Source organism: Amyelois transitella, chromosome 18, assembly GCF_032362555.1.
Source record: "Amyelois transitella isolate CPQ chromosome 18, ilAmyTran1.1, whole genome shotgun sequence".
Taxonomy (NCBI): Eukaryota; Metazoa; Arthropoda; class Insecta; order Lepidoptera; family Pyralidae; genus Amyelois; species Amyelois transitella.
The window spans coordinates 9,212,448-9,235,522 of record NC_083521.1 but is presented as its reverse complement, the minus strand read 5'-3'; the positions used below and the strand labels follow the sequence as shown (position 1 = coordinate 9,235,522).

The 23,075-nt window shown below is 37.1% G+C and overlaps 2 protein-coding genes across 2 annotated transcripts in view; both read right to left on the bottom strand.

The window, feature by feature from the left end:
• Window positions 1–360: 360 nt before the first annotated feature.
• LOC106137409 (uncharacterized) lies at window positions 361–2,304 on the bottom strand. The gene has a single exon (XM_013338225.1). The coding sequence runs from the start codon at window positions 2,302–2,304 to the stop codon at window positions 361–363; it is 1,944 nt and encodes a 647-aa protein (XP_013193679.1).
• Window positions 2,305–4,889: 2,585 nt separating this feature from the next.
• LOC106137408 (neurexin 1) overlaps window positions 4,890–23,075 on the bottom strand; it is a 177,306-nt gene continuing 159,120 nt past the window's right edge. The window contains exons 13-28 of the mRNA XM_060949277.1: window positions 22,445–22,636; window positions 21,112–21,255; window positions 19,817–20,031; window positions 18,609–18,717; window positions 16,854–17,453; window positions 16,270–16,470; window positions 15,876–15,992; window positions 15,205–15,383; window positions 14,682–14,853; window positions 13,599–13,810; window positions 12,520–12,702; window positions 11,750–11,856; window positions 11,012–11,238; window positions 9,784–10,068; window positions 7,287–7,429; window positions 4,890–7,145 (exon numbers count right to left, since the gene is read on the bottom strand). Of these exons, the coding sequence (XP_060805260.1) occupies window positions 6,987–7,145; window positions 7,287–7,429; window positions 9,784–10,068; window positions 11,012–11,238; window positions 11,750–11,856; window positions 12,520–12,702; window positions 13,599–13,810; window positions 14,682–14,853; window positions 15,205–15,383; window positions 15,876–15,992; window positions 16,270–16,470; window positions 16,854–17,453; window positions 18,609–18,717; window positions 19,817–20,031; window positions 21,112–21,255; window positions 22,445–22,636 (3,245 nt within the window). The 3' untranslated portion in view covers window positions 4,890–6,986. The remainder of the gene's footprint in view (window positions 7,146–7,286; window positions 7,430–9,783; window positions 10,069–11,011; window positions 11,239–11,749; window positions 11,857–12,519; window positions 12,703–13,598; window positions 13,811–14,681; window positions 14,854–15,204; window positions 15,384–15,875; window positions 15,993–16,269; window positions 16,471–16,853; window positions 17,454–18,608; window positions 18,718–19,816; window positions 20,032–21,111; window positions 21,256–22,444; window positions 22,637–23,075) is intronic.

Genomic DNA, 23,075 nt, shown 5'->3' with positions numbered 1-23,075 from the left:
AACACGTGTTTACAATTATATAAAAGGCGACCTTTAACATCAAAGCATTTATTAAACCTTATGTTAACCTTAGACACTTAAATGTAATCTTTTTCTTTTCGAAGTAACTAGTTTAAGAAAATTTCAAAAAAGATTTATTTTATTATGACTACCTTAATATAGAAAAAAATGAGACTTTAAATTTGCCGACAACTAAAATTAGTAACAATATGTACAAACTACGAATATTCTTTACTTTAATCATACCGGAATACTCAAAAACAGTTTTTAAAATTGCAAGTTACACGATATGAATTGTGACTCTAATTGAAACTCTATTTTTTATACGTGCATAAACGAATCAATATTTTACTACAATATTTATCTAACCCTCAACGAAACAACGCGGCTCTCGAATCTCATCGCCGTTTTTTTTTTAATAAAACCGAGAGCCGTTTCAGCGAAAAACACGCCGATACTGGCCGCATACATGAAACCTATAAACATGAAAGCGCCCAATAAATGTTGGATGCCGAGTGGTACTATATTGCTCGCCCCTTCAACACTCCCTCTCCGAATGAACAGCTCTTGATTCCACTTGTCTATCAAACCATTTTCCGATACGCTCCGTATTATATTATTGAACCGGCCTAACATCGGAAACCATTTTCTCGCCAGCAACACGACCCCGTATTTATAAAGATTGTTGCTTTCAGGAAAACAGAAAATTAAATGCGAACCTTTCCCCAATTTTTGGTCCTGGAACTCGGCCTGTCGCCGAGACGCCACCACCGCGAAATTCCTATCCAAAGCTGCTCGGCGAATCCCCTCGGCGAACGTTGTTGAGTTATATTTGCGGTAAAAATAAAACGAACTCGCGTTATTAGTCTCAAAATAGGATCGGTAAATCTCTCGGCCTCCCAGAGGAATTTTAGACTGTATAAGATCCGATTCGCTGCTTATCTGCCTTTCAAATCGCGGGTGCATTAGGAAACTTCTCAGGAACGATTCGTATGAAATCCCCATGTTTACACTGAAGCACAGCCAACCAAAGATTAGGATTCGGAACGTAGCGCTTTTGGGTTCGAACGATGATCCCCAGCCTAGGAGCATACTGAATGTCATTAGCAGCGAATTGGTTGGCCATTTCGTTACTCTACGTTCGTTTTCTCTATAATACAGGTAATGGAATACTACACCCATAATTATTAAGCTAGCAAAAGTTGCCACCCACGTCGACCATTGGAATATTATGACTAAGTTGTTCCAAGTCGACGCCTGGCCAGCTTTAGGCACACACCATGTCATTTCATCTTGAGTGTAGCTCACGGTAGGGTTGAACCATTTGCGAATAGTTCTGGTAACTTCAATATCTCCTATCACCAAATCTGCCATGCCATTATGCAGCACTTCCAACGCTCCCGAAGCGGACCCATTTGGATAAATAGTTCCCCAATTTTCTGGAACGTCAGACATTGTAGTCACGAGTGTCATATTTGTAAACTGACATATAATCTTTACCAAATTAATCTCTCCACCTTTATCGAAAACATACGTTTTATTATACTTGCGATCTTCGATTTCTCTGACTGGTGGTAACACGTACGGTTCTGAAACAACGGCATGTACCACCAAAGGACAACCTTTCATATCAGGAGGAAACATTTCACTTTGTTTCTCTATTTCTTCAATCATTTTATCTTTACATCTATCGAGGACATAAACTGAATCGCAACCTCCTCCACAGTTCGTATCGCTATATGGCCGCCAAGAATATGAAACAACTTCGCCATCGACCGGAGAATATATGAAGATAATGCTTTTAAAAAGTTCGTATTGTCGGAGCTCGTTTATAAATTGGACGGCGGTTCTTTCCGCAGACTCGCAATCTCCTAGCTGATAGTAAACTATAGCCTTCGCTAATGGATTCCAAGTGGGTAATTTGTTCAGTTGTAATATGTTTCTAGTCAACTCGGACTTTTCTTCCAATATTAGCATATAATTCTTAGCTTTCTCGGGGAAATGCGATGCGTTCGCGTGAGGATAAAATGAATCCTTTACCATCACCGAATACTTGATTCCTCCGTGTATTGTTTTCAAAAGTAGTTCTTGTGTCGTTGACGCAAAAGAGTTAATGTTAATTATAACAATGCTTCCGCTTAAAGCTTTCTTTTCAACGAAATATTTTGCTGAGAGTTTCAAAACGCATTCCGCTGTTTTTGCTATTTGCTCGTAATTTCTGGTAGTCGTTAGTGGATTTTCGCTCGCGACCACAAAAATTAAGAAACTAGAAAATGTTAAACGGTACAATCTTTTGACGCACATCTTATTCGAGTCTAAGTCAACGAAAGTATGGCAAAGTAAATAAAGGGAAACTTTGATATTTCAAAGTAAGCAGAGGTAAGCAACTATCGGAGTTCGGGTTTCTTAGTGGCGATTCAAGTTTTATTTAATAGGAAGACTAATGTAGTTGAATCATACATACATATAGTCACGTCTATGTCCCTTGCGGGATAGCCAGAGCCAACAGCCTTAAAAAACTGAACGGTCACGTTCTGCTGTATGGCTTAATTAATGGTGGAATTATGATTCAAACAGTGACAAGTTGCGAGCTCATCGCCTACAAGAGGAATCTCAAATTTATAAGCCTATCCCTTGGTCGCCTTCACGACATCCGTGGTAAAAATATGGAGTGATTCTATTCTTATGTGCCGGAAATCACACGGATTTGTATTGAAATTAGAATTTAGAACTTGTGTAAACATATTCAAAGTTTTGCAAGGACGCATTATTTTAATATAAAGATAAAATGTCGTTTCTAGTAAAATCCTTACTTATTCATTCCAAGATTAAGGTCACAGAAACAGCCCCAGGCCTTCTGTAGAGGGGTAAGACTGTAACAGGTATTAATGCCAGGAGAATGATTCCTAGTTGAAGAAATACACATTTACAGGAGAAAATGTATAATGGTTTTAAAATATTTACGCCTCAAAAAGAATCTTGATAATTCACTAATATTTATGAGTAAATATTTTATAACAAATTCGGTCATGTGTTAAGTGAAGTTGTGCCGTGTGGTTACCGATAGAAAAAATAAAAGGACCACTCTATCTCTTTCCCATGGATGTCGTAAAAAGCGACTAAGGGATAGGCTTTCAAACTTGTGATTCTTTTTATACATAGGCTAGCAACCTGCACTGTTTGAATGTCAATTCTATCATTAGGCCAAATAGTCGAACGTGGCCACCCAGTTTTATCAAAAATATTGACTCTGTCTACTCCGCAGGGTACAAAGGCGTGATTATATGTATGTATGTGTTAAGCGACTCTTACATGTACAAATCGCTGTTGTGAACTTTTAACAATATAACGGCTTACAGCGTCGACGGTCTTATGGGTAAAGAGTTAAGATGCGTGCAGAAAGGCACAATTTCGAATCCCACCTAGACCATGTACCACAGACCATTTTCAAAAGTTATGTTACAATACATTAGTTTCAATACCAACCGATGAAAAATAATTGCTCATTTTGCAAACTGTACAGCTTTTCTGGAGTTAACTAGACATTGACATTTTCAGTTCAATCATTACAAATTATAATCATATATGACATTTTCACAGTCATATTAGTTCTAATGACGAAACCTTGATCTTACGACGTTTGAATTGGAGTTTGAATCAATAATTACAAATTGCTCTGCCTGCCGTGTGGTTCTCGGCACCAATAGTTAAAAGAATAGAACCATCTCTTTTCCATGGATGTCGTAAAGGGCGACTAAGGTAAAAGCTTATAAACTTCGGATTCTCCTTAAAGGCGACAGGTTAGCAACCTATCGCTATTTGAATCTCAATTCTCTTCAAGTCTACCCCGTGGGGGACATAGACGTGATTATATACTTACCTATGTATGTATGCTCTGACATAAGAAGAATTTACTCAAAACTTTTGTCGATTGTCACATGTGTACATATCACGTCTTTACTACTTACCGAGTGCACAGAGCCGATATTCGCCAAAATGCTAATGATAAAGTAAGATTCAAATAGTTGGTTACTGTCTTAATTAATATTGGTGTTCCCTTTTCCCTGCAGACACGTTCGTAACTAAACATTCGTAACCAGAAACTAATGCTTATAGTACATTCATACATATAAGCACGTCTATATACCTTGCGGGGTAGACAGAGCCAACAGTCTTAGAAAGACTTAAAGGCCACTTTCAGCTGAATGGCTTAATGGTGGAATTGAGATATTTGCCCTCGTCCATCGCCTACAAGAAGAATTTAAATTTCAAGTTTATTAGCCTTAGTAGTGCCGTGTGGTTCCCGGCACCAATACAAAAAAGAATAGGACCTCACCATCTCTTTCCCATGGATGTCGTAAAAGGCGACTAAGTGATAGGCTTACAAACTTGGGATTCTTTTTTAGGCGATGGGCTAGCAACCTATCACTATTTGAATCTCAATTATATTATTAAGCCAAATAGCTGAACGTGGCCATTCAGTCTTTTCAAGACTGTTGGCTCTGTCTAGCCCACAAGGGATATAGACGTGACCATATGTATGTATGTATGTATGTTAGCCTTAGTCGCCTTATACGACATCCCTGGGAGAGAAATGGAGAATGTAGTCCTACTATAAAGTGCCATGAGCCACACGGCATGATCATAAAAGTAATTTCCCATAGCTGTTCCTTAGCCATATGAGACTCATTTTTTTACATTTTCTTAGCTAGATCCTTACCAATTTAGATTAGATGTTTTAGCTTCGTCTCCCTGAAGAACATCATCTCTCCCTTTTCCAATTGAATAATCATACATTTCTTTGTGTCTAATAATACGTTTGCAAGAGGAAAAATGAAACCATGCAGTATATTTTACATAATATTATTATTATTTTAAAAACTGTCGCTTTTACACAAAACAAAACTTGGTCCGACCGAAGTCGAGTTTATAACAACTCCAGTTGATGGTAAGAAAGAAAATGTGATGATGGCGTCACTTCCCAGATACACAACTGTTACTGCGGTATACACAACACAGATAATTGATGATGAAATTGAAATATCTAAGAACATAAATAAAATTAATACCATTGAAAAAGTTACAGCATCGAATATCTTACATGTAAAACGAAAGGTCAACTCAAAAAGTACAATTAACATAAATTCTAAATACAAATTCAAATTAAACAATGAAATAATTAAAACAATTAAAAATTATTACAAATCACAGTGCACAGTTGTGTCGTAGAAAATAACATTATTTAGAAATTACAATTAAATAGCAACACGGTACATACAAATCATTAACCATATTAACCTTCAAATTACCACTAAAATTGACAGATAAACAAATTGTTCATACTAACATTTTGTGCCGTAAAACGAGTGTGTTTACACCGTATCATACCGTTTACAATATTATTATGTTAACTATTTACAATAAATGCAACTTCAAATATCTAGAACCTGTGCTTTATAACAATCTATATATAAATATGTTTTTTTTTTCGTCTTATATTAAAGCTAATTCAAGTTTCAATCGGAAAGAGGAAAACGGGACGGTGGTACATATATTCTAGTTATACCAAATTTCAAGCAGGTAAACAATTAATGTTCAGTAAACTTCATGCAAAATCTATTTATGTAAGGACCAAAATTGAAGATAAGCAATGATACATAAAGATGACTAATGAAAATCATGATTATTATTAAGATTAAATACACATTTAAGGATTTTATGTTTTAAATTGGACATAGGTGAGAACCTTGAGGAACACCAATTTAATTGATAAATTTTAATCATATTTTTTTCACATTATAAACTCATTTTTCTTTGAAACTTTAATGTATATTTGCGGAACCTTACGACACACTATAAACCATTCTCCGAACCTTCTAACAATCGTCCTTGCTTTATTAAATACTATCATTTGCTTGTTTAAATACCGATATTAATTTTTAATGTATGGATTACAATTTCAACTATGCTGAGTTTATACCAGACATTAAATAGGACAGTTGTTGAGCAAAGGGATAGTACGGAAAATGCTCATAAAATAAATCTAGTTCATACCAAAACTACAAGCTCATGTTGTTACGCTCGCTACGATAATGTACAAAATTCAATGGATCTAATTTCCATAGAACTTAGTCCTTATTCTCATGATTATGATTCCGTTTCCTAAATCGCTACCCACCGCATCCCAACTAACGATAAAATGTTGTATAAGATCTAATAAATATAGGAAAGTTAATTGAAATTGTAAAAGTATTGTAGTCTTCAATAGAACGATATGCTTTATTTTCAAGATGGCAGCCCAAATTGTATCGCTTTTTGATTTAATGGAATATAGCTACTTATCAAAACTGGACTCAAACACTTTACAATAAAAAGTTATCATTTTCACTTAGCGGTATAAATGAAAAAATTGTAATCACGGGATTTTCTGTATGAAAATTATTTACAAAGTACAAACAAAGTGTAAACGCATACTGATTGTACTTTTCCAATTTTGATAAATAACTATATGACTAGTGATCCTTAATAATAAGTTAAACTATCAAAGGCTTAGATAGGAAAGTCGCTTACATGATTTCAATGACAGCAATATACACCAGAAACAGCCGAGTAAAAATAACATTGAAAAAAACCTTTATATTACAAGGGTATTAATACAATTCCAGATTGACTAGTTTCACATAGGCATTGATTATTTGATGTTCAAAATTGCACATTTGATCGCACAAGTGATTTTCTATAACATTACAATAATTAATATTTACAATACTAAACACTTGCGTATCAGTCATTATTTCATCTTACATTATCGTCTTATAAAGCTTACTCCATATCGGCTCGTTATCATCAACCACGCTTTCTGATTCATTATTTTCATTTTTTTCTGCATGATCTTCGCCGGGTGGTTTTGCGAGGTGTCAAGGGTCCAAGCCACTACTGGTTACATTCACTCACTTATTTCAACTACTGTCTTTGATATGATTCTCTTACACATACCACTCCTTGATCCCGTCTCGTTTCACCGGCTGAGGTGGAAGGGGGGTGTTCGGGACCATCCCGTTTCTATTTAAAGGCAAAGGTTGGAGATTTTTAACAGCACCTCCGGCCATACCGCTTGACGCTCCACTTTGATAACTGGAGTGGGCCTGGAGGAAATATAATGAAAGATCAGTAAACACCAATTAAATACGTTTACAAACATTTGAATCCAACGATATTTTTTACCAAAACCTGTTCTACCTCTCCGTCTACCCCGTGAGGAATAAAGACGTGACATGTATACGTACCTGGTTCCCAAGCAGCGCCGCGCTAGCTCCCTGCTGGTAACTCTTGTCCTCCGTCACCTTGTACGAGGGCAGTTTGAACACAATGTACTTGAGCACGATGATAACTATTAGTATTATTGCTATGAGGACTGACGCTACGATACCTGTGAATAAACGAATAGTTTACATATAAATAGAAATGTTTATGTATAATAGTTGTGCATAAATTTTAATATAAGATTGCATATAAAAAATATGTTTATGTATAATAGTTGTGAATAAATGAATAGTTTACATATAAAAAATATATTTATATATTTATGTATAATAGTTGTTAAAAAATGAATAGTTTACATAATATAAACAAAAATGTTTTTTTATAATAGTTGTGAATAAATGAATAGTTTACATATAAAAAAATGTTTATGTATAATAGTTACTCAAAAATTCAAAATTCATATTTAAAAATGTTATTATTAGTATGGGATACTTCATATCAGTTAATAATTTAAGTGTCATTACTCATAAAATGAGATCAAATTGTTTTCATTTATATTACTCTAGCATATGCTTTTAAAAATCCATTCTAAATGAAGGAATGTACTACCAATCTTTACGTAATTTTTCCCTTTAGCAATGTTTAAGTGGTTTCTAATGTATCATTTTAGCAAAATGAACGCTTTTGCTCACCGTTCTGCCTGCATTAAACTTAAATTCTCATTTTTATCTACTTTTTGTGGTATTTGGCGGCCTCTGTGGCGCGGCGGTAGTGCGCTTTTCTGTGACACAGTAGGTTCCGGGTTCGAATCCCAGCCAGGGCATGACGACAAACGATTTTTCTCCGATTTTCCTGCGTCTTGGATATTTATCTATATAACTATTTATTATAAAATATAGTATCGTTGTGTAAGTATCTCGTAACACAAGTCTCGAACTTACGTCGAGGCTAACTCAATTTGTGTAATCTGTCTCGTAATTAAGTAATATATTTTTTTTGAGAGAAAGTAGCCAACTTTTGTCTTATAACTCATCAAAATAAACCGTTAAACTATCTAACTAACTAACTGTTCGATAACTGTATTGCTGTCTATACTTATATTATAAAACTGAAGAGTTTGTTTGTTTGTTTGAACGCACTAATCTTAGGAACTACTAGCTGTGCCCGCGACTTCGTCCGCGTGGAATAGTTATTTTGGGCATCATATTTATTTTTGCAAACATCCTCCTCGGCTTTATCAATTATAGCTGCTAATTGTTATGCGACTTGGCGACGACTTGGCCTACATCATTACCCGCGACCGAACGGAGACCGTATATATGCGTTTAGGGTGAGAGGTTGTGCGTTTGTGTGTTTGTTTGTGCAAACCAATGTTAGCATATATCTCCAAAAGTACTGGTCCGATTTAATGCGGTTTTCACTACTAGATTTAGATTTGATTGGTGCATGTTCTTAGATAGGTGTTACGGTTACAAATCACCAGGATGCGCTGCAGTATACAATTCTTTACATAAATGAATGTTAGCATGTATCTCCAAATCACGGGTTCAATTAGAATGCAGTTTTCACTGCTACATACAAAGGAAGTATTACAAGTAGAATGATACCTATCTATGTATATGTAGGAAGTAGGATGGAGCAGGGCGATCGAAAGATGCGGGGTGAGGGGGCGGTCAGGCGACCACGCGTATTAGAAAGAACGCTGGTTCGCCGTATTAAATGTTTCGCTGCAAATTGCTTATAACGACTATATCTCAAAACCTATTCGTCTGATTTATATACTGTAAATGGCAATTTTAGTCTACATGAAAAGCCGAAAGTAATAAACATATTTATTTGGATAAGGATTAATACTGAATTAAAGAAAATTGGTTTCAAAATAACTTATGTTTATAATGAAAAAATAATCTTAAAAAATGAGCATAAAAGTGGTTATTGTAAGTAAACCTTAAGAGATAGATATATGCTCTCGCGGACTTTTTTGTGGCAAAAAAATGAGTACTTCACATCTTTAGTACATTTTTTTACTATATCTTTGTTGGTTTGCGCAGCGTTCGCGTGGAAAGCTCGCAGATGGCCGACTCATTCAACTTTCACCTGCATTGTTGACGTTTCCCGTAGGAAATCCGGGATAAAATGTCCTATAACCTTTCTCGATAAATAGACTATCTAACAGTGAAAGAATTATTTAAATCGGTTCAGTAGTTTCTGAGATTAGCGCGTTTAAACAAACAAACAAAACAAACTCTTCAGCTTTATAATATTAGTATAGATTGAAAAATTATTTTTGTGATGTATAGACCATTTATCGAGGAAGGCTTTTAAGGCTATATAACATCACGCTACAACTATTAGGAGCGAAGAAATAACGTAATATGTGAAAAAAAACGGAGAAGACTATTCATTCTTGAGACCTTCAATGATGCCCAAAATAACTAATTCCACGCGGACAAAGTCGCGAGCACAGCTAGTTTTCAATATAAGCATAGATTATACATAAAAATTTAAGTCTCAACTTACCAACAATAGTCGCGAAAAACTCCGACTCGGGCGGTACCACTCTGTTATCGGTACTTTTGGGTTGATACCATTTCGTGGTTATATCATAGCCGTTATAATCCTGGCCTCTACCACCACCTACATCTATTGGTATGTCATACGACGGAGTCCTCCCTTCGATTATATTCTCTCTGCCGTCGTCAAAATCGGGAATGTGATTTGTGTCCTCCTCAGTGGTACGAGTCACTTCGTCCGGGAACTCTCTGCCTGTTATCGTGGGGGTGTAATGGTGAGAATGGGTGTGTTCTGGAACAATGCATTTTTTATTAGATGACCACGGTCTTGGCAGGATAATGATAGCATACATGTGAACACGTCTATTTTTGCGAGGTAGACATAGCCTTGAAAAGACTGAAATACCACGTTCAGCTTGATTGAGATGAAAATAGTGACAGATTGCTAGTTCCTCGCGATAATGAAGAGTCCCAATTTTATAAGACTATCCCTTAATCGCTTTTAACAACATCCATGGAAATGAGATGGAGTGGTATCATTCTTATTTTTATTGGTGCCGTACACAACGTGAATAAATATTTATATTCTACCTGTTTCAAGTAACAGGTGCCAATTGCCGATATTTTCTGACCACGTTCTATAGAATTAAGTTCGCAAAATTAAGCAAATCTACCAATATTCAACAGTTAAGCGACTATATATCTTATATATAAAATTCTCGTGTCACAATGTTCGTTCCCGTACTCCTCCGAAACGGCTTGACCGATTCTCATGAAATTTTGTGAGCATATTGAGTAGGTCTGAGAATTGGCCAACATTTATTTTTCATACCCCTTAGTGATAAGGGTTGTCCATCCTTAACATATTATTTAACTAGAAATTACTTAGAAATTATTTTTATGGCAAAACAACGTTTGCCGGGACAGTATACATTATATATTATATATACATATAAAGGTGCCGTGTGGTTCCCGACACCAATACAAAAAAGAATAGGACCACTCCATCTCTTTCCCATGGATGTCGTAAAAGGCGACTAAGGGATAGGCTTACAATCTTGGGATTCTTTTTAAGGCGATGGGCTAGCAACCTGTCACTATTTGAATCTCAATTCTATCATTGAACCAAATAGCTGAGCGTGGCCTGTCAGTCTTTGCAAGACTGTAGGCTCTGTCTACCCCGCAAGAGATATAGACGTGATTTCATGTATGTATGTATGTGTTATATATCTTACCATCAGTGGGAGTAGTTCTTCTATCAGGCGCCGTCGGACTATCCATCGTGCCAGCATGCATATTATCATGATCGGGTAGAGTCGTGTGCATGTCTGTGCTACTCTTGATGCCAGTAGTGGTGTCAGTGGCGCCATCTGTGGAACCTTCTAGAGATTTGTCCACGTGCGCTGTTGAAATGGCGGTCGTTGTTGGCGACGTCATACTGTGGGTACTGCTAGCACCGGATCTGCAAATTCAAGATGAGTTTACATTGCAAAACAAAATACTAGTAATAACTTGTCTTAAGTCTGTCTGTCTACTACTACACTTTTCATTTGGTTAATGTTTCCTTTTATATTAATTTATTACGCGTGTACGTGCCGTGTGGTTCCCGGCACCAATACAAAAAAGAATAGGACCACTCCATCTTTTTCCCTTGGATGTCGTTAAAAGGCGACTAAGGGATAGACTTATAAAATTTCGATCCTTTTTTTAGGCGATGGGCTAGCAACCTGTCACTATTTGGATCTCAGTTCCGTCATCAAGCCGAGCAGCTGAACGTGGCCATTCAGTATTTTCGGGACTATTGGCTCTGTCTACCCCGTAAGGGATATAGACGTGACTATATGTATGTATGTATGTATTAATTTATTCATGTATCCAACATCTTTCTTTGTAACCACTCTCAAGATATAACGAGAAACAGTGTTAATTTAATTTACGGTGGTATATTTAAAAGATTCTCTTTTATAACTTACGTGGTGATGGGGTGTTCTGGTTCAGTTACATCATCGCCATTGGAACCTGATCCTTCAATGCAGTCTTCATCATCACACGGCTTCATCAGTTTGCCACTTGTATCCCCCTGAAATAAAAATGTCGCATATGTAGGTATTTTGATGACGTTTTCCTACGGTTAACATAATAAATACTAACCGATGTTCTAACGGTGTGAGGAGAAATATCGTAATTATTTGTTGATATGTTGTAACGTTTACTTTTTGTTATATTTGATCAAAATGTTTATGACACATATAAGTAATCAATAGATAATCGTAGTATGACAAAAGAAATAATGTACAACGGCGGACTTATCCCTAGGAGGGATTTCTTTCAGTCAACCTGGTATCTCTAAGGATCATATATTCTCTTACCTTATTAGAAGAATGTGTGAACCACAGTGCTGTATGATTGTGTGGTTCCCGGCACCGATAGAAAAAAGAATAGGACCACTCCATCTCTTTCCCATGGATGTCGTAAAAGTCAAGTAAGGGATATGCTTATGTCACTATATGAATCTCAATTCTATCATGAGGCCAAACAGCTTAACGTGGCCTATCAGTCTTTTCACTAGATACTAACTCAACGATACTATATTTTATAATAAATACTTATATTGATAAACATCAAAGCCAATCAGAAAAAGTTCTTTTCCCATCATGCCCTGGCCGGGATTCGAACCCGGGACCACACACACAACCGTATCACCGCTGCGCAACAGAGGCCGTCATAATGTATGATTAAAAACCTTATAGACTTTAGACGGCGGTCGTCTAGTTGAAGGCACGTAGACGGGAGTAATGAGATCATCTCCAGAGCCAGCGTCAGGTAGAACGCACGCGTCCTCATCATCGTCGCGGCAGCCGGAGCCCGCGCCGGAGTACACCAGCTCGTCCAGCACGCCCGGGCCGCCGTAGCCCGATGGTGGTGTCTGAAATTATAATTAACGTGACAAATTATCATTAAGTTCTCTTTTATCATTAAATATCGATAAAAATGAGGCGACATCTCTACGTCACACGTCACAACTAAAATACAATGTCGGACTCAACATCGTCGGAGCCGCGGTTCCCCAGGCTTCCCTTTGTGGCGGTCGAGCCGAATCATCGCTATTTCTACGTAATCATATCGTAATCACAATGCATTCTCCAACATTTCTATTCTAAGTTTGGACAATTGTGAAGTTGACGTTATGCCAACTAATGCTGTGAAGCCGACTGATATGACAATTAATAAGTGATGTTTGTCGTCTAATAATGAATAAGAATTTTATATTTGAATTTGTTGTATAACTGTCTAAGTACTGGTATTAGTTAAATGTCCGACTGTCTATGTATAGTTGATAGCAAACAGGTAGCTAACCGTCAAACCCTTTGTGCCATTTAAATCAAATCCCAAGCTTTACTTACGAAACCTTTATTACCCATTCCCGACCTTATCTTACCAAGCCAAGAAACCGGAAAGTGATTAAATAAATCAGAAGTCAAAAATTAGACGAAAATGAGGCAGATACAAATGTTCCTTTTTTGAATACGTTGTTTCTGATCTTAACAGTTGCTTTTAATGAAAGTTGACAATTCTAACCAGGTCAATAATCATGACCATCATATTCTTCCTCCTAGTTCAAGTCTCGGTTGCTTCCTCATCACTCTGGGGAGAAGCCCGGGGTATACCTTTGACCATGGATCCTGGACCCACAATCTATTTCTATTTTCGCTAACGTCCTAACAAATCCAAAGCAGATAACAGTTAGTTTTAATTTTATTTTGGGGATAATAACTGTTATCTGCTTTGGATTAGTTTTAATTTTATTTTGGGGATACTAACTTGCTGCATTTTCTCGTCATGTCTGTCCAAAGATGCCCTCCTGGCGTCCCCCCGCACCGTGACGGCGGGATCCCCCGCAGCGGCTAAATCCAGAACCCGCAGCCCGTTGACGGCGAGCCCCGCCACCTTGCCGCTGAACGTCCGGGAACCCCCCACTCCGCCGCCGATCGTGATGGTGGACATACCGTTGAAGACTGTTGATTGGGAGCCGCCTGAAATCAAAGAATTTAAATCCGACACTATTTACAAAGTAAAAAGAATGTTCATATTATTATAAAAAATTAAATCATCAGCCCAAGGAACTAGAATTCTTCTTCTTCTTAAATTTAAGAGTCACTTGTCGGTAGAGTGAAAGAAAATAGAATATGCTTCGACTGGCAGATAATGCCTTGTGGCTTTAAGTCCATCTGTTGTACATTTTACGTGCATGAAGTTTAAATAAATAAAAATAAACAAATAAAGAACCAAAGAGACACAAAATAGATTTTTTAGTGAGTCAAGAAAAGGTACGCTGTTAGAGAAAGCAAATGCGAGAACAGCGAATTCCGAATATGTTTCAGCGACTATAACCAGAAAGTTGACAGATCATGACTGGATGATACCGCACAATAAGCAAAGAAAAATTTTACAAGTAAAACTGCACAGAGAAGTTATAATTATTTATTACCCATTCCCAACCTTATCCTACCAAGCCAAGAAACTGGAAAGTGATTAAATAAATCAGAAGTCAAAATTAGACGAAAATGAGGCAGATACAAATGTTCCTTTTTTGAATACGCTGTCTTTTTTGAAATATTAATGCATTTGCTTTTAATGAAAACAATAAAAATAAAGTTCAAATAATGTAAATAAAATTAACGCGCGTGTGATCTAGTAACTAAAGCCTCAAAATGGTTGTTTACCAAAAGAAATTTAATAGCTGATGATGATGCTTTTCTTATCTCATTTAGCAAAGTTTAAGGTTATGTAGAGCTGATTACAAAAGTGTAACATCTTCCGAAGATGTATTTAAGGCGTCCTTGTGTCCTACTGTACCATATGAATGGATATTTTTAAAATTATATTTATGTATTTTGAACCCACCTTGAGGATGCCTAATGTTAACAGCATAGTTATCCAGCTGCAACGCCGACCTGCTGCCATTCCTCGTGAACCTGGCGACGTGGTAGACGCCATCATCAACTCTGGCTGCTTCATCACCTAAAGGATGATCACCACCACCCACATTGTAGACCATGAAGAGGTTGCCGCGAATCTGGAACATGTCAAAAAATTTTAATTACTCTTATCTGGTGTTATACGAAACGCCAGATTTATTATATTTATATTAAAAATAAAGTCACAGTCTGATTTAGAAATCATGTAGATCTGTCAACAATTTTTTCAAAGCCTTATTAAGCCTTTTATATAGTAAATAATTTATTAGATATAGAACATTATAAAGATCCTCATGAAAAACAAAACGTGCCAGTAGATTAAGAAGGTAAACATCCGGAACATTGCAGTACCAATTGTAATTATTACATTAATTAGCCTTTATTAATTTAACAGCATAGTTGAACACATTAACAAATCATCTAAATAAACCAAAACCCAACGGACTCACAATCTCCATTTGCATATAATCTTGGGTGTTTGAAGACTCGATCCTGAGTAACACCGCATCAGCTTTGTTAGTCATGAAGCCCAGAGCCACCTTGTCTGTCTCCGTATCTGCGACCGCGCTGGGTGGGAATGTGTACGTGATGATACCCCGGCCTGGGCCGAACTCGTAGGCTATTGAGTCTGGAATCACAGGTTAATGTTCATTTTTATACGTATTTCATACAAAAATCTGGTATGTAGGTCATTTTAGGTATCTGAGGAGCTTATTTTTCTTTTAAATTTAAGGTATATCTTGGCCAGGGTCAAGATAGGTCAACTCATTACATAGATGTAGTCACGTTTTTATGCCTTGCGACACAATCAGCTACTTCAAATAGTGACAGGTTGCCAGCCCATCGCCTGCAAGAGTCAAGCAAAGTTTTACGCCAAGATCATTGCTAAAGCGCTTCATGTTTTTTACATGCCCATCAGCAATGTTTGTCTTCAACTGCAGAAAAGCTTAAAGGAAACAGTGAGTGGAAAAATAACGAGAAATCTTGAAGAGAAATGATTAAAATGTATTGTGCGCGACTCACATTGACCAAGCAAATCCTGAGAGCTTAAAAAGGAAGATTTGGAAAAGCCATTGATTTTTAAATTAAATGAAGAGTCATGTGATCATAACTATCTTACCATCATAGCAGGTAGGCCCCGTGAAAGATGTCAAGTCACAATCACAGACGTAGGTGTTCCATTGTTGCACACACACACCTTTATTTGCACACGCATTGTGGGTACATTTTGTTGGCCCTGAAAATGATTAGAAATTTATCAATGTGATCTAGAAAAAAAAACAAGACTGTCGAAGAAGAACTCTCGGATCTCTATGTCGATCGTCTTAGCTCACAAAAAACTCAATGTTAATATAACAATACAAATATATATGCACTACTTATACATAGAGCACCACATAGATGACAAAATAGATAAGTAGTTAAACATATTTTGCAGAAAATATTATGCGAAAACCTGCATATTGTCGAGACAAATGCCAGGCTACAAAAATAATAATAAATGTTTCTCCAACCTTCACAACCAGAAGCAATAGAAGAACTGCCAACAACAGCATCGTCTATAAGTGATGGTGATTCACCAGGCAAGTCCAGACTTGATATGCAACCTTCAAACCCTTGGCGAGCCAGTACACCCACAGGCAATGAAGAATACATGTCTCTTGGTACACCCGCTACGAACATTATGCTATCCAGTTCCAACATCAGATTTGAACCTGAAATAAAAAAACGCATTCATGCAAAGAAGTTTAAATGAACGTGCCATATAAATACCGTCACTTTTGAATAGAACCACTCCATAAATTTCATGCACGTCGTAAAAGACGACTAAGGGACAGGCTTATTAACTTAGTATTCCTTTGTAGACGAAGGGCTAGCAATCTGTCACTATTTGAATCTCAATTCCATCAAAAAAATTAAGATGAACGTGGCCTTTCAGTATTTTGAAGTCTGTTGGCTCTGTTTACCCCGCAAGGGGAACACCATTCGAGCATAATAGTACACCTATATGTTCCATGCATAAAATTGTAAAAAATTATCGAACAAAACGTTTGTTTGTTTGTTATTAACAGTAGTTAAATTTTATATTGGTACTTACTTGTAGTATGCATTTCCAAATCATCATCAACTTGTAGGGTATGTATTTTTGGTGTAGGTCTTCTAACAGATACCGTATGCCATCTATTGTCATTCAAATAGTTCTTCAGTTTATCTTTCATCGTCACTACTCCATCACCGAGGTTGAAAACGCAATGAATATGGCCATTCACTAATTCTATAGCAATAAAGTCTTGTTTCTTTCCGCCATTATAGAATAAGAGGCCATCCATCTCAGTCGTTCGGAAGTAAAAATCTAGATATGTACTTGCATACGCTTTCAACAATGGCAATCCAACGTAAGTATGTTTAGATTTCAACGTCACAGATTTATAAACGTTCAACGAGTCAGGTTTCACAAATTTTCCAGTAAAAATTATATTAGATGTATCATAAATATTATTGTGCTCGTCACTACTCCCAATTCCAAGAGTTTTAGCCATATCAATGTATCTGATGCCATTGAACACAAATTTCTGGAGGTATCCCACAAAGTTTGGTAATGTTGACGTCATCTGTATTTCCTCTTCCGGGTGATATAGTCCTCCAAGATGCAGCGTCGATATTTCTAAAGTTGAAGCTTTCCCTAAAACTGTCTCAGCTGAAAATCAAATCAACAGCAATTAGTATTCTAACATAGTTTTTAAAACAATCACACCTAACCACAACATTGACTTTGAAATTAAAAGAAAGTAGCAAAACAAACGCTTCATTCATAGAAATTCATTAGCAACATTTTGAAGATATGTACAGAAGAATCCAATCAAATAGGCTCGGCATTTCTCTGATTAATAAAGTCAAGCTTTTTAATGTCAGAATTTATGATCCATTCAACCTAGCAGTCTAACTAGAAGAAGTCGTGTTCCAAGATAGTTTTGCTTACAGCAGTGAACCTAATGCTGAGACACCTACGCATTTAGACCAAACTACTAAAACTTCAACATTGTTACCTGATTACGGTCACCTGTCCTGTTCTTTATGAAATTGATAAGGAGAAACCTGAACAGGGCAAGTAGGAAATCAAATAGATATCTACAGTTAGCACATTCACAAGGGATACTACAGAAAAAAGAAATAAATATAAATGAAGAAATAAGGGCATTCAACTAAAAGGTGGAGATACCAAGTGCCAGCTATTAATTTAAACGGAAACCAAGCCACTATTCTACGCTCTAATAGGACAACTAACATAAAAGAGCACATTTCAAATTTATAAAAATTTGAATTGTGCTACTAAATTATTTGAAGTATTAATTTCAAATAATTTATGTTACTTAATCTTCATTCGATTTAGCTCCTTTCTGTGTACTTTAGCATTTTTTAACGTATTGAATCAAATCTCTGAAAATTTTATGAGTTTCTCTATAACAATATTAGAATTTACATGACGGCGTAGTTCTGCAGAGATGTGATCGACATTATTACCATAAAGAATAAGAACATTTTAATATAAATATTTAAAGACTTTAATTTGCCAATTACAAAACACAATAATTTACTTCTCATACAAGTAGTAAACCAGAATATTGAAATTTAAAAGACAAACCAATTACGTCCAAAACCCAAAAATCTACTTCCCACCCAAGTATCAAGAATATTAAAAATTCAAAACACTTTAACCCACCGATTACAAATCACAAAAATTTCTATCTCATTTCAAGAACGGAGCTCAACCAAAACCAACCTTATGGTCCACTACATTGGGGTGAAAACAAAATTGTGCGGGTGGTGCCCCGTGCATACGTACACAACATACCGCGCACGGGCTGCGCGCCGTCCACCTGCAGCTTGAGGTTGGAGGCGCGCCGCGAGAACCGCACCGTGTGCCACGCGTCGTCCGCCACCTGGGAACCGGCTAGGAGGTTCTGGAATAGAAATAATAGAATAGAATAGAATAGATTAATTTTCAAAATTGGATACCAGGTATCACTTATTGACGTCACATCACTTAAATCTAATTATAACTACTACCGCTTCCAAAGCGCATGTGTAGAAGAAGCGGCGGAACAAACTACACTGCAGCATTTTCATCGGACGTCAATGTACAAATATAGATCTCTTAAATCTAAATCATGGACGAATACACATTGTCTACATTAAAAAACATGAATGAATGTAGAACTAGGAAAGGTTATCTAAGTACAAGCCGTCGTTATCAGAAAAGCCCGGTCTATTGATTGTTACAAAAATCTCGTTAAGTCTCATTATTATAGTACTATAACCTAAGCATATATAAATTAATATTATAAAGCTGAAGAGTTTGTTTTTGAACGAGCTAATCTCAGGCACTACAGGTTTGAATTGAAAAATTCTTTTTGTGTTGAATAGACCATTTATCGAAAAAGGCTTTATATAACATCACGCTGCAACTATGAGGAGCGAAGAAATAATGGAGAATTTTAAAAAAAATCGGGAAAAATTATTCACCTTGAAGGCTTCAATGGTGCCCAAAATAACTATTCCACGCGGACGAAATCGCAGGCACAGCTAGTGTAATTATATTCGGTTAACAAAGTATTCCGTTCTCATCAACAACCTCTCCTTTGCAATAACCTATCTACTGCTTTATTTTTATTATGATTACCTTTCCTGTCTCTCAGCCTCACACTGACTCTGACTTATACATCAGCCTTACCTTCTTATCAGTTTCCTTTAAGAATTTCTTCACTATAGATAGATAAAACTCTTTATTGCACCATAAGAGTAAAACATACAAAACAACACAAAGCAGAAATAGATGGTACAAAGGCGGACTTATCGCTAAAGCAATCTCTTCCAGTCAACCTTTGGGTGGAAGGAAATCAAACAGGAGATTGGCGTTGGCGCAGAGCAAGATAAATAAATGTTTGAACATAATAAAATACATACATAATATATATCTATATATAATACAAATACGCATAAATACAGATAAAACTCTTACACTCTCTTCACACTTCTAACACTATCTCCAAAATATCTTACCTTTTCTCTATCTCCCAGCCTAACACTAGCCCTGACTCTCCCAGCAGCTACTGACAACTCAATCCGATCAGCAGAATGTTCAGACGCCGTCCTCAGAAGTAAGCCCGCTCTGTTTGTCTTGAATCGTAACATGAGTTCTTCGGTCTGAGTGATGTGCTCCGGCCCTAAAGATGCTGTGAGGTGCTGGCTGCCGTTCAGGTGGATTGTTGGAGATTCTGAAATTAACAGCACATGATTATAGCATTACCGTGGTCTACAAACAATGTTTCCGATATTGTGTGTAGGGTGGGATGTACTACCTTGGTCAAATTAACGACGTCCAGAAAAAAGGTCAGGTCAAGAGTACCCGAGCTTTGATCGTGGCAAATGGAAGGATGTGTTCTATGTCCACCCCTCTGGGCAAAAGACGTGATTTTATGTAATAAATCTGGGTCTTTTATAGATTTCATATCACTCTTGTTTGTTGGTAACTAAGTTACTTATAAATAAATAAATATATACGGGACAAATTACACAGATTAAGTTAGCCTCGAAGTAAGTTCGAGACTTGTGTTACGAGATACTAACCCAACGATACTATATTTCATAATAAATACTTATAAAGATAAACATCCAAGACCCAGGCCAATCGGAAAAAGTTGTTTTCTCAATATGCCCTGGCCGGAATTCGAACCCTGGGACCTCCGGTGTCACAGACAAGCGTACTACCGCTGCGCCACAGAGGCCGTCCGTTATGTTACAATGGTATCTCTTCTCTTCTTAATCGGTTACTCATTACTGAGTATCGTGACTCCTGACTGAGAGAAAAGAAGAACAGATAGAATCGGTAACAAACTGAACTGCAGCATTTTCTTCAACAACGTCAACTTCACAAATATCCAAACTAAGAATAGAAACATAACTTCAAAGCACTACTATGATTTTTTCAAAATGGTCACAGCTTTTACAATGATCAATATCTTATTATAATATATATAATATACTAGCTGTGCTCGCGACTTCGTCCGCGTGGAATAGTCATTTGGGCATCATTGAAGCTCTCAAGGAAGAATAATTTTCCCCGTTCTTTCACATTTTCTATTAATTCTTTGCTCTTAATATTTGTTGCAGCGTGATGTTTTCCAGCTTAAAGTCTTCCTCGATAAATGGTTTATTCAAAGCAAAAATAATTTTTCAATTCGAACCAGTAGTTCCTGAGGTAAGCGCGTTCAAACAAACAAACAAACAAACAAACTCTACAGCTTTATAATATTAGTATAGATAAATTAACAATATATTATGTCTGTATCGCTTACCTCTACCACAAGTGGGTCCACCGAAGTTGGTTCCGGAGCAATCGCACAGCGGCCGGTTCCAACCTTCGGAGCAGACTCCTCCGTGCTGACACGGGGAACTGACGCACTGTTTCATCAGAACATGACACGCAGGCCGTACTGACGCTGGAATTTAAATAGGATATTGTTTAGATTGGATAATAAGTAGTGATCATTTCCTAAAATTAGCAAACCAAGTCATAATGAGCAAATAGTTTTTTGTATCCAATAACATAGGTAACTTCAAAGAACTACTATGATTTTTTCAAAAGGTTCACAGCTTTTTCAATGGTCAATATCCTACTAATTCTACTCATATTATAAATGTGAAAGTTTGTATGTCAGGATGTCAGTACAGTTATATGTTTGCGAAAGAGTGTCACGCAAAAACTATTGAACCGATTACGATGAAATTTGGTATGTAGGTAGCTGAAGGCCCAGAATAACATAGGCTACTTTTTATCCCGGTGTCCCCGCGGGAATGATTCCGCGCAGACGGAGTCGCGGGCGACCTCTGACCTCTAGTCTTATATAATATATAAATCAACAAATTATGACTCTTCACATTCTTTGGGCAGTTATTTCTCAGCATGGTAAAAAATGTGCCGACCTTCTGGACTGGATATTGTTTTTGTGGGCTTGTGTTTCCTCGATGAGATAAATAAAACCGCTGGTCTTCAAATATACGTGTATTCTACCAAAACATCGGAAAAAGCAAGAGAAGGCAATGTTGCCAATTTACATAACATTTCTTAAAAAAATAATAAATTTGGTGTTGCTAGTTCAAACAAAGAATGAGGAATTTAGCAAGCAGAATCACCTATAAATCTATAAATAACCTATAGTGAAAAACGAAGGTACCTAATATTCAGAAAATACGATTTAGAGATCGGAGATTCAGATATCTCTTGTGCTAAACCTTTATATCAGAAGAACATCAAACCGAGTGCCGTGTGGTTCCCGGCGCAAACACAAAAAAGAATAGGACCACTCCATCTCTTTTCCATGGATGTTGTAAACGGAGACTAAGGGTTAGGCTTGGGATTCTTTTTTAGGCGATGGGCTAGCAACCTGTCACTACTTGACGCTCAATTCCATCATAATGCCAAACAGCTAAACGTGGCCCATCATTCTCTTCAGGACTGTTGCCTCTGTCTACCCCGCAAGGGATATTAACGTGACTATATGTATGTATGTTTGTGTGTATGTAACATCAAACCGATGACTATGTAGTCTCTGCCTACCCCTTCGGGAAGAGCGTCATTATATTCTAAGTTAACCATAAAATTTTTAAGATTTTGCCGATTGACATTACCTGAATCCTGCTGCCTCGCATACGCCGTCAGGTCCTGAGGTTTCCCGTTCAGGACCAGGTCTCTGATGCAGCCCACGAACCCCTGCCTCAGGGCGGCCGTCCACAAGGCCGCAGGAGTTCTGGATGCGGAGTATTCCGACCCAAGACCTCCAACAAAGAGAGGGCCGTCCAGCTCCAGTTGGTTGGATTCGCCTGGAATTTGGATATTAAGGAAATATTAATTAGAAGTGCCGTGAGGTTATCTTTCCCATGGATGTCGTAAAATTTGAGTAAGGTATAGGTTTATTAACTTGTGATTCCTCTTGTAGGCGATGAGCTAGCAACCTATCACTATTTGAATCTCAATTCCATTATAAAGCCATAGGGCTAAAGGTGGCCTTTCTTCGAGACTGTTGGCTCTGTCTACCCGGCACGGACTACAGACGTGACTAAATGTAAGTTCGTATTAATAAGATATACATACATACATACATATGATCACGTCTATATCCCTTGCGGGGTAGACAGAGCCAACAGTCTTGAAAAGACTGAATGGCCACGTTCAGCTATTTGGCTTAATGATAGAACCGAGATTCAAATAGTGACAGGTTGCTAGCCCATCGCCTAAAAGAGGAATCCTAAGTTTATAAGC

Coding starts and splice junctions, on each gene's coding strand:
- LOC106137409 (XM_013338225.1), bottom strand. CDS start 2,304: ATGTGCGTCAAAAGATTGTACCGTTTAACATTTTCTAGTTTCTTAATT.